We start from the raw sequence: 12,973 nt of genomic DNA on the forward strand, positions 1-12,973 counted from the left end.
ATAAACCTTAGGAACTCATTTGTTCCCCCTACTCACACATCTCATTTTTAAATTGGAGCTAATAGGATTTTGTACCCAGAATTTATTATATTGCTATTACTTCTCTGAAATACATGGTAACAACTAGTAAGCAAGAGAAACAGCAGATTACAGCAGTGTGCTGGGTGCACCTTCTCCAGTAGGACTGGAGAGTTTTTGAATATTAACTCCCCTTTGGTCATTAAATGGAGCTTTTAGTGTAGAGCAGTTGCTTGATCTGCTCAGTGACTTGTGATCAGCACCAAAAGACAAGATGAACGTATTTTTATAATCTAAGCATACTTTTTTGTACACTGTTCATTCTTGAATAAAGCGGGCTCACTATTGACTTGTAGGTATTAAAAAAGAAAGTATTGATTTTGATTCAATAAATGTTGTCTTTTAGTCTTTAAAAAAGAAAGACATACATTTAAATCCATAATAGCTGGAAAATGGAATTCAAACATATTGTATGACCAAATGTGACTGTGGAGATAGGGAAAGTTTAGGTACATCAATGTCAAGGGTGCCCCTGAAAGAAATTTAGATTTTATCAGACAAGCACTGAGAATCCAACAAACAACTCATTAACAAGAATGGATAACTGGATCTTTACTTTACATATAAATATCAAAGGAAACTGAGAAAAGTTGGGAGGTTCAGAATCAGTCAGGTGAATTGAGATGATAGTCCTCTCTAGAGTAGTAATATTTAGGCCAAAAATTAATGAAAACGAAGTTCAAGATTTATAGGGCATATAAAATAGGGAATAGGTGATGAGGGAAATGAAAGAAAGAGATAAAACTCTCAGATCTCTCAATCAATTGTGGATTCCTTTCTGATACAAGAGACTAAGTGGCATGGCAAACAGGAAAAATAGGCTGAAGATGGGGGTCTTATTTGAACTTTGCAAACGTGCAAGTTTTATTTGAAATTTGATGTGTTTGTAATGCCTGCAGCACATTTTAGGGAAAAAATCATTCATTTTTAAGAAATCAGTTTTTTAGGATAAGATAGAAATCCAACCTGAAACTGAAATGGTAATCTAAGTCATTCAAGAACATGAAGTTCTCATCGGCATAGATATGTAATCATAAAATAATAATCTTCACAGAAGCCTAGAGAACACTGAGATGTGAGAAAATCACAAAGTTGAAACAAATCATAATCACTGAGGCCACCTAACCAACTGACAAGTAAGAGAAAAGCCAATATATTTTATACCTTAGATAAGAGTAGGAATTAAAGAATGGAACACTGAAACAAGCATTAGAAAACAAGGAATTAAGGTATTTATTGCAAAAGAAATTCTAGCAACTTAGAATATAGAGATAATATGACGACTGTGAGATTAATTATTGTAAAATACTTTTTCATATATGTTCATTTTTATTTAAAATTGTGAGGTGTCCTACTACTTTTCTAACAGATAATACAGAAAGATCATGACTGGAAACAACCAGACTATCATCTCTGAGTTCTTCCTCCTGGGCTTGCCCATCCCCCCAGAGCACCAGCACCTGTTCTATGCACTGTTCCTGACGATGTACCTCACCACTGTCCTGGGGAACCTCGTCATCATCATTGTCATTAGATTGGACTCTCATCTCCACACACCCATGTACTTTTTTCTCAGCAACTTGTCCTTCTCTGACCTCTGCTTTTCCTCTGTCACAGTGCCCAAATTGCTGCAGAACATGAAGAGCCAAGTTTCATCCATCCCCTATGCAGCCTGCCTGGCACAAACCTACTTTTTCCTGTTTTTTGCAGACCTTGAAAGCTTCCTCCTTGTGGCCATGGCCTATGATCATTATGTGGCCATCTGCTTCCCCCTTCATTACTCCAGCATCATGAGCCCCAAGCTCTGTGTGAGTCTGGTGGTGCTGTCCTGGGTGCTGACCATGTCCCATGCCATGTTGCATACTTTGCTCTTAACTAGGTTGTCTTTCTGTGAAAACAGTGTGATCCCCATTTTTTTCTGTGATCTGTCTGCTCTTCTAAAGCTGGCCTGCTCTGATATTCACATTAATGAGTTGATGATATTGATCATAGGAGGGCTTGTTGTTATACTTCCATTTCTACTCCTCATAGTGTCTTATACACGCATCATTTCCTCCATTCTTAAGGTCCCTTCAACTCGAGGCATCCACAAGGTCTTCTCCACCTGCGGCTCCCATCTGTCTGTGGTGTCACTGTTCTATGGAACAATTATTGGCCTCTACTTATGTCCATCTGCTAATGACTCTACTCTGAAGGACACTGTAATGTCTATAATGTACACAGTGGTGACTCCCATGCTGAACCCCTTCATCTACAGCCTAAGAAACAAAGACATGAAGGGAGCCCTAAAACAAGTGCTTCAAATGAAAGCTGTCTTCTGACTGTGATAATCATCTTTCCGATGTCTTTATAACATAATCAAGTAAATATAGTGATATTAATATTAGCAATTCTGATCTTTTGTTTTAAAAATTAGGCTATTTTATAGAGGGATCATTCTATCAATTATTCAATATTTAAAATGTGCTTTTAACTATGGACTCTACTCAGCCTTCATGTCCTCTTGATACTAGAAAACTACTGCATAAGAATTTTTTTTTTTTATGTAGAAACACCTTTTAATTTAGCTATGAATTTTGTTTCTCTGAGTAGGACAATGCATAAGAATTCTTAAACTATAGCTTGGATATCATTGCTAAATGGTATCTTCATTCCATACATCATTGAAATATGTCCTCAGATTTTGCCATTTCGACCAGAATTTTTGTCTATATTTCAGATTTATTTTTATTGTTAATTGTTTTATTTATTTACATTTACTATTACATTCCAAATGTTCCCCTCCTTCCCATTGCCCCCTTTCAGAATTCTTCCCCCATTTCCTCTCCCCTTCACCTCTGAGAGAGTGACTTCACAAAGAAATTGGAGGGCTCTCATACTAGCAACTTAAAAGCACACCTGAAAGCTCTAAAACAGAAAAGCAAACATAACAAAGAGAAGTAGACAGCAGGAAATAGCAAAACTGAGGACTGAATTCAACCAATTAGAAACAAAGAGAATAATACAAAGAATTAACAAATCCAAGAGTTGGTTCTTTGAGAAAATCAACAATATAGATAAACCCTTAGACAAACTAACTAAAGAGCACAAGACAGTATCCAAATTAATAAAATCATAAATGAAAAAGGAGACATAACAACAGACATGGAGGAAATACAAAAAAAGACATATCTTACTACAAAAGCCTATACTCAACAAAACTAGAAACTCTAGAAGAAATGAATGGTTTATCTAGACAGATATCACATATCAAAATTAAATCAAGATCAGGTAAATTAAAAAGTCCCATAATCCCTTAAAAATAGAAGCAGACAATAAAAACCTTCCAACCAAAAAAGACCTGGGGCCAGTTGGTTTTAGTCCTGAATTCTACCAGACGTTCAAAGAAGAGCTAGTACCAATACTCCCCATAATATTCCACAACTTTATATATAAATATTCTCCTATAACTTTGTTATCTTTTATGAGATACCCTGGCCCTAAATCAGTTTTTATTACACTGTCACTACCAGGTTGTATTTCATATTTTACAATGAATTATCATATTCATGTCCTGTGAAACTTTTTTCTCCAGTAATAAAGCAAGATCTAGAAGCTTATAAAAGTTGTTTTTAAGGACGCTGCTCTTGTGTTCATTTGCAGTTTTGCAACTTTGAATTTAAAAACTTTATACCTACGTTTACTTTATTCCTCATATAAAAGCAAGTAGAGGAAGAGATTGACTATTCACACCAACCCAAGGCTTTACTCTCCCCTGTGGACTCCCTTTGAAAACTTTGCATACTTTGGAAACTCTGCAAACCCTCAAGACAGGAAAGTGAGGAGGCCCATGTCTGAAGGTCTCCAGCAACTAGGCCCCTCCTCCAGATCTCTCTAATTATCATAACAGCATTTCCAGCCTCTAAATGTCACAAAGCCCATCTCCAGCCCCTCAATATGACCCTTCCCAGATTATGCTAATCTTAGGGGAAGTCTGAACAGAAAAACTTACCCATCCCTGACCTTCCCACAGAAACCCACCAATCCCTGAGTAGAAAAATTCACCAATTTCTGAGCTCTCCAACCTCAGGACTTGAAGTCTCACCAATGCTCAAAGTGGACATCTCTGCCCTGAAAAGCTTCACCCTATAAGAAATTTTATATAAGCCCTGCCTACTGTTAATTTCCATGCTGTCTCTTCCCAGGAGCAGAAAGAGCCAACCTTGGATTTGTCCCTCTCAATAAATATTTTATGATACTTGCTGCCTAATGTACTTCTATCACTGGGAAAAGCCTAAAAGCAAAAAAAAAATAAGCAAAGAAGTGAAGCAGAGGTAGGGTTCATGGGCTTCTCAGCTCAGCCGGGGATACCCTCCCCTGGGACCTCTAACACTTCTCCTGAGGAGGATTCCTCTCAGAGCGATGTGGTTTCTGGGATCCCATGACTCAGGACACCCTTCCCTTGATACACTGTCCCACCACAGAGCTGTGTGGTTCCTGGGCACCCATGTCTCAGAATGGCCTTAGAATGGGACACTGTCTGACCTTAGAGCTGGGTAGTTCCTGGCGCCCATCACTCAGGATACTATTCCATTGGATAACTGCTCCCCTCAAAGCTGTGTGATTTGTGAGTTTCTGTGTCCCAGGATACTTAACCATCAGCAGACCAAGGGCAACACCAGGGAAAGTCTCATCCCAGCTTTCAACATGGAAGAAAGGGGATACGGGTAATGATTCAAAGAGGCCAGGCTCCACCACAATCCAACAGCTGAAGTTGGTAGTTCCATCAGTGCTGTCATTAGAAACATGGAGTATTTGAGAGTGAAGGGATCATGGATTATTCCTTCATGGCTTCGAGGAGCCACCTATGACATGTAGCACATTGCAGTGAAGTCCCTGCTTGAAGGCTGTAAGAGTGCAAGAGATTGCATGAGATCACTGGGTGAAGCTATAAAACAATCTTGGGTTTTAGCAGAGACCCCTAGATACGAGAACAATGAGACACTGGCCAACAACAGCTCTGCATAGTGAGTGGAAACAGCCCATGCTAGAGCTGTACATGGCAGGCATAAAAACTGGAGAAGCAGAGTCATCTAAACCCTTTGAAAGCAAATCTCCAGACACCAGACATGGAACTACTGAATTTGGATTTTGGCCTCTCTTGGTTTTGCTAGTGTTATATTTATTATGTCTTTAGTAGGTCCCCATTTCTCTCTGTTGAAATGCTAATAAACTCTCTATTCCAATATATATTGCAGGTAATTTTTCCTGTTTTGAGTTTTGGGGGATTGGTTTGCTTGCTTGCTGGTTTTTTGTTGTTGTTGTTGTTGTTGTTGTTGTTGTTTTTGTTTGTTTATATAGCTGTGGGACTTTGTTTTGTTTTACTTAAAAGGGGATTATACTTGTAAGAGTACTTTGAGTCTCAGAAATCACTTTTGGCTTTTAAGCAATAAGAATGTTGTAAAAGACAATGGATACTATTAAAGGTGAACTAACTACATTGTGAATTATTATATAGCCATGAGCCTGTGGTGAATGGTGAATGAAATGTGATAACTTGCAAGAAATCATTGTACTGACCTAGTCTAGCCTCCTTGGGAGACATGTGTTATAAGTTTATCATGTTAGATTCCATGGATCTTTTCAGTGAGTTTCAGTTCCTGAGAGGCCAAGGTATTCCCTTAGACAGTGAAATATCTAAGCTGACTGTGGTTCTCTGTACACCCTATAAGTCAACAAAGTATGTAGAACTTGGCTAAATGGTGTTAGGCACTAGTCTTATATACCTTGTCTAACTTGCAACCATTATATCATAGCAATCACCTTTATATTCTCTTTTGATAAGTGTATAAAAAGACTGCTTGGAATAAACATGTCTCATTCTTACTGAGATTCCTCCATCTGGCCTGGTTTTCACTTCCACCAATCATAGTAGGAGATCCTGGTTTGGTAAGTAAGTGTTGGTGCTTACAATGATTTTAGTAGGAAATGTCCACTGTAGGCTCAGGAATTTGAAAACTTGGTACACAGTTGGTGGTACTCACTGTTTTGGAGGGTAAGGGAAGGTGCAATCTTGCCAGAGAAAGTATATCACTGGGGGATGGCTTGAAGTGTTTAAAGCCTCATCTAACTTCTAGTTCCTACTCTCTGATTCCTGATTCTGAAATTAGAAAAAACACAACCAATCAAAATGCAGAGAACACTTGATACTGTAGTACTTAGTCTCAACTGACACATCTACAACACAACTCCTATACTTAAGGATACAAAACTGTAAGTTCCAAAGGAACAGGAAGTGAGGTTGCGTCTCTTAGAAATGTCAGAGAAGCTACACCCATACTCTAATCAGCATGGTCTGATCGAGGATAACAGACATGCTAATGTGAAAGGGGAAAACTCTCATGGGGACTCAACCCTATAAAAAGAACTATAAGTACATAAAGAATACTGAGAATGGGTAAAATAGTCTTCCCCAGGGAATAAACCCCCAATAGGTGACCTAATACCTAAAGGTCAGTCATAAAATCGTCTATGTACATATATGTGGATAACAGATTGTATTTAAATATTTAGGTATAATATTTTTTTAAAAAATCGCATGTATTTGAGAGAGAACATTAGAGGCTTTTGAGGAAGGGGAAATTATTAAAATACATTTTATTTTCTACAAATAAAACAATTACTATATAAATAAGAATGGAATCTCCTCAAATTTACCTTATGATCCAGCTATATATGACCCCCCATGTGTGTGTGTCTGTGTGTGACATATATATATAAAAGAATTGAAAAGGATGCTTCATTTTTTAGTATAAAATGTTTAAGAATGGCTTATTTTTATATAAAATTTTATATAAATGTTTTAATAAAGAGATTAAAAGAATGATCATAAGTATATTTTCTTTGAGTATGACAACTCAAAGAAAACATGAATATGCCTAAAATTGAAATGAAGTATTAAAAATAAGGAAAATAATATCAGATGTGAAAATAAAGTTCAATAAGTAGAATAACTAAAGAAATTTCAAATTAAAATGACAATAGAAACAAGCACTCAATAAGCCAAATGAGAACTTTCTTTTAAAGCCCCACCAATAGAGTGGATATGTTGGAAGAAAAGTGACAGGACAAGAGCACAAGGCAGAGGTCAAGATCTCTTCCAATTAGTTTGATCACAGGATGAGTGAACTTGACTGACGTGTAAGCACAGAACAATATAGATGTGGATGGAGTCTATCAACACAGGTGTACTAACTCCTTCCTCTCCTTCTCCCTCTATAAGCAGATCATCACTGAGTTCTGAATACTAAGTCCTAACAAGTTCTCAATCAGTTCTTTTATTTTCAGTACCAAGGCTGATCAAGTAGTATGTTATCAATACCAAGAGTAGATTGTCTTCATTGCCAGTTTAGAAGTTCAAGCCACTATCACCACTATCAACTTTACCCTGGTTGGCTCCCAGTAGGCTCCTTGCTTCTGGTCTCAAATGTCTTCCATCTATTCACCATAAAGAGTCATAGAGAACGTGCTAACAAAATGTAAATAAGTATGTACCTGCACACTTAAATATGGTTAGCTTTCCCAGGTGTATCTCTGAGCTTTCTCTTCCCACTTGGGCACTGTTCTGGTTACTCAGTACACCTCAGCAACCACAAATTTTGCTTACTTTGTAAACATTTCTTAACTTTTTGATAACCTCTGGGCTTTTTCAAATGTAAATATGTTCCAAATATCCATGTATCAACAATTAATAAAATGGAGGCATTAAATTTGAAAAAAACAAGGTGGTTTATATGGGAGGGTTTGGAAAGAGTAAAAGGAACAAGAAAAATTATATACAATATTATAATTTCAATAATGCTAGAACATAATAAGAAAACAGGGATATATTCCCTCAATCAGTGAATAAAATTAAGCCCCCTTAATAATATTGTGCCACATATTTCATTGCAATTAAGTTATTAAGTTACTGGTAAGAAACTATAACTTATTAGTAGGTCGGTGAATAGTCCTCTATAACAGCTAGATCAGAGACTTCTAAGGCCAGAAATCATGTTACCTTGGCTGCTATTTCCCACCATAGCATGTGGCTCACTGCACTGTATATAACAGTTACATAGTAACTATCTCACAGAAATGATATAACCAACCAATGAATAGAAGGTCTATGAGGATCAATTAACACATTACTCCATATCACAGAACTTAAAGTCTAGCCAAAAGAAACAGATAGAATTCACACATACACACATACATACACACACACACACACACACACACACACACACACAGAGAGAGAGAGAGAGAGAGAGAGAGAGAGAGAGAGAGAGAGAGAGAGAGAGAGAGAGAGAGTCACTGAATAACACAAGGCAATGTATCATGTAGTGCAGTGTTTGGCCCTAATACTGTGAGCTCTTTTTAAACAAAGTCTTTATTGACAAGTAATTCACCTATCACAAAATTTACACATATCAGTGGGTTTTAGTGCAATATGGTCATAAGATTTGGAAGTCATTATTGCTTTCAATTACTGTGTGTCCCTCTACTGCAGAAGTCAATGAAAATAATTACCAGCAAAGGCCATGAAGGTTAAATGAAACATTTCTGAGAATGTCAAAATCGGAGTGAACCCAGAATTCTCACTGGTAACATAATTTATTTAGATATGTGGTTTAGAATAGCATGGCAGTAATGTAAAGGGGGAAATACTAGGTGTGTTACTAATGAGCTTCTCTGGGACTCAGGGATCCTGGGAGTTGTTGCCCCACAGAAGAAAGAGGTGAGAGGACAATTATAGGGATTCCATTTGGAAATGCACAGTGTGGAAGCAGGAGGCAAGGAGCGGGGTCTGGATAGAGCCACAATCAGTTAGATTAGCTGACATAGGATTCAGAAGATTCTCTTCCACAGATAGTTCTAAAGGAAAATTCTATAGGATAATATAGGAGCATCACCCTTAGTCTCTACTATCACCATCACTAAGTCATTTCTTTGTAATTGGAGATAACCAGAGCTCTTAACAGAAAGTAATCTGCGATATATTTTCAGTAGTTTTTACTTTTTGAATTAATAATTCTAAACACAGTTCCAAAAAAATGATCTGTAAGTCACTGAAATTTGAATATAAGGCCAGTAACTTGCCTTTAATTTGCCAGAATCATAAACAGTAGCTCATGACTCCTAAGGGTCTCTGAAAACATTTATTGAGGTCTAGGAGACCATCCTCCTACAAGAAGCTACATTTCATCATTGTCCATCAAGTGCTCATAATTTTAGTACATTTAGAAATAAACTCAACATCTCACTTGAGATAACTGTTGTTTTATTCTCATATCTTTTCTCTAAAACCAAGGTTTGCGAATCATACAGTGGGTATGGATCAAAATACATTTGAAAAAGTACTCCATCAATGTTATAGAACCTAGTGATGATAGCATTGAGTCTTCCAAATGTTAGAACACAGTGTCTCTCTAGAGAATATGTCATTGTGAGGTAAGTTTTTGTATTGTCCCATTATAATGATGTTTGTATGTGCAAAGTGAATTGAAAGAACTCACCACTGAAGTGCTGTGTATATCACTGCATGCTCCTTGCTGTCTTAGGACATCTCTCTCTCCATTGTATTCCCTTCAATTCTGATGCCTCTAATGTTCCCTGGACTTGAATTTTATATATTTGTTCATGTTTTGTATATTTATTTGTGTGTGGTAGACAGAAGTGTACCTGTTCATGTGTAGGTTTTATGTATTTATTTGTGTGTGATATTGTTTCTCAGCCTTTTGGCTAAGATCAAGTGTCTTTGTGTGTGGTATACAGAAGTGTATCTGCTCATGTGTAGGTGTGCCTATTTATGGGAGTGTATGCATGCAGGGTTGAGGTTGCTATGAGAGGTTTTCCTCAGTTTTTATATTTATGGGAGTGTATGTATGCAGGAGTTGAGGTTGTTATAAGATGTCTTCCTCAGTTGTTCTTCATGGTATTTCCTGATTCAGTCTCTCCACTGAAACCAAAGCTCTCTGTTTCAGCTAAGCTAGCTAGCCACTGAGCTCAGAGATCCCTGGTCTCCACCCCAATAAGCTGATGTTACCGATGCTTTTAATGCCTGTGCTTGTGATTCAAACTCAGTTCTTCATACCTGTGTATCAAGTACTTTACCCTCTGAATCCTCTTTTCATCCCTTCCTGGTGATACATAAGAGGAAAAGAAGTGTAGTTGCCATCTAACAGCTTCATTGTCAAAAATTTAATACATGGGTGAAGGGATTTGACAGTAGTTGAGGAAACTAGTTAGACCTAGGTTTGATTTCCAGCACCACCATGGAGTTCACAGCCATTTGCAATTCCAGTTCAAAGAGAACTAATGCTCCCTTTTGTCCACCATGGGCACTAGCATGCATATGGTCATGGAATATATGCAGTCAAAGCATTTATACATATAAAATAAAAACAAATTTGTCTTAATAGAGAATTGGTTGCAAAGATGTTAAAAGTTTAGCATCTATAGATGGCAAGAGAGATCTCCTACTTAATATGTCCTCAAAAGAGTACTTCATGACTTTCTGCCAATATAAGCAGCTCCTGTGTTCTAAGTGGACCTTGGACTAAGGTAGACTAGTCATTTCTTTCCTCCCAGCTTCTGCAATATGTGGCTGAAGAATTAGGAGAGTGGGGGCATTTAGACAAATAGGGTCTTCTTACTCTCCATCAGCAAAGAAGGCTAGTAGTGGTAGTATGCTACCTGCTCCAAGGTGAAGTTGGTAAAGAAGCTCAGAAGAGCTGCCGTGGGGCCAAGGGTCTGTTGACCTTTAAATTTTTACAATTAACTGCTCCATGGTCCACCATCACCTCAGCCTTCAGAGAGGGTATAAAGAAATAGAAGCTATTGAAAAAAGTGGAAGTGGTATGGGTAAGGTTGTACAAATGAACTTTATTTTAATTTGTTGATGGTGGCCTGGCCTTTGCCAAAGATTTTGATGTTGTTGTTTTTGTTTTTGTTGTCTGGTTGGTTGGTTTGTTTTGGTTTTGGTCTGACCCCATTAGTTTCATTGACTGCCTGACTCAGTCAAGTCCCCAGTTTGCACAGTCTACTTTTGGACTGTGATTTAATGTTCCATGTCTCTATATCTAGGACTCTACTACAGCCCTCAGACTCAGTTGTTTAATGTCATTTCTAACTTACAGAGACCCTGACTCAGTTTTTGTTTTCTGATCATTTTTAGTGATTTTAGGGGAAACAGGACATTTGTTTTCATCATAGCTCTTCTTCATTCTGTGTCGTATGGGCTGGTTATCCTTATGACTTAAGTTTCTCCTGTTCTGTAGCATTCAAAGTTTTCCCACGCATGTACCATGCCAAGGCCAAATTTTTAGTGCTTTGGCACTGCTATCCTTTAAAAAGTGTTATATATCATGTTAATTATATATAAAATTCTCATAGAGAAGCTATACCTCAGATCATATCCTTATAAAGTAACCATAAGCTACATATTATGATTAATCACTTAAAAGAGACTAATTCAATAAAAGTTGTCCTATAAGTGTACAGTGCGTACTAGATTTTGATGAAAGGAAAGAGAAACATGTTAATATTGACTATAGATTGTAATGGATGGTTTTGGCATATAGGCTTAAATAAAATGTTAATGTTGTTTTAGAAAAATGTTATTTTTCTATTTAAACATGTTTATTAAAATTAAATACAAATCAATATGATAAACGAATATATTATAGAGTATATATTAAAATAACATATAATAAAAAGCATGCCCAAAATGGATGAATTTCACAAAATAATTATAAAGTCCAAAGAAAATGTTTGTATTTCTAAAGATAAATTGAAATTCTGTATATGGTTCACACTTGTAGCTTTCCCATATCATTAATGGCCAGTTCCATCCTTGTTTAATTAGTGCTTTCCATCATGATCACTTCCAACTGTTTTGGTGCATGTATTTCATTGCTATAATAATAATTATAAATGTATGTATTTATCATGGAATATATGAAGGCTATATGTACTTCAGAATGGTCAACTCTAGCTAATTAGTAATATGCCTTGCTAATAGTTCACATAGTTATTATTTTGTAATGAAAATATTTTATATCCATTTTAAAATATTTTTGAAGAAGGTATATTGTTATCAATAGTCAATATTTTGTATAGTAAATTTCTCTGGCTCATTCCTCCTAACTGAAACCTTCCAATGTCTATTCAACTCATGTATACCATTGAAAATAATCTTGTATATGATGCTGGTGAGTAAAGTTCAAGTCTCATACCCTACACAGGTTCTCTACCATTGAGCTACACTCCATCTCCTTTTAAATAGTTTTTAAAATGCACTAATGCATATGATATTGATTATTTATAGGATAAGCTTTTCTATCATGTGTTTGAAAAACTCTCATAAAATGCCATGGATGATGCCCGAGATACCCAATGTAAGAATGCTGTTTCTTATTAAATTAGCCAGAATTGATCAGCTATTAGACTTTACCAGGGAACCAGGAAAATATGAAATAATTTTTATATTTATGAGTCAGAGGTCTTGTGACTGCAAATACCTTGTTCAATCCCCTTTGCTTTGACACACAGTGCTCAGTTGCCAACTTATCTCATTAGTGTCCTCAACCAGGAAACTGCAGAGATGGTTGGATGCTGGATTTTAAGAACTACAGGTAACAAAGTGCCTTTACTATTTATTAGTCTCACTATAAATGATCTAATAAATAGAATGTATATTTATAATTATGAGGCAATGTATATTTAAAATTTTAATTAATTTCTACATGTTTACTATTTCAGTTTCTCACCATAAATACTACATAATGTATATTGTAATTATAAGGCAATAAACATTTAAATTTTTAATTAGTTCTTATGTGTATAGGTATTTTCCATCTGTGTGAGTCAATAT

General features: G+C 36.4%; 1 protein-coding gene across 1 annotated transcript; it reads left to right on the plus strand.

Moving 5' to 3' along the window:
• Positions 1 to 1,463: 1,463 nt before the first annotated feature.
• Positions 1,464 to 2,399, plus strand: Or1e1d (olfactory receptor family 1 subfamily E member 1D). The gene has a single exon (XM_008767913.1). The coding sequence runs from the start codon at positions 1,464 to 1,466 to the stop codon at positions 2,397 to 2,399; it is 936 nt and encodes a 311-aa protein (XP_008766135.1).
• The last annotated feature ends 10,574 nt before the right edge of the window (positions 2,400 to 12,973 follow it).

This window comes from Rattus norvegicus, chromosome 10, assembly GCF_036323735.1.
Source record: "Rattus norvegicus strain BN/NHsdMcwi chromosome 10, GRCr8, whole genome shotgun sequence".
NCBI lineage: Eukaryota > Metazoa > Chordata > Mammalia > Rodentia > Muridae > Rattus > Rattus norvegicus.

Bases quoted from the DNA above. Each gene is read 5' to 3' on its own strand.
- Or1e1d (XM_008767913.1), top strand. From the start codon at position 1,464: ATGACTGGAAACAACCAGACTATCATCTCTGAGTTCTTCCTCCTGGGC.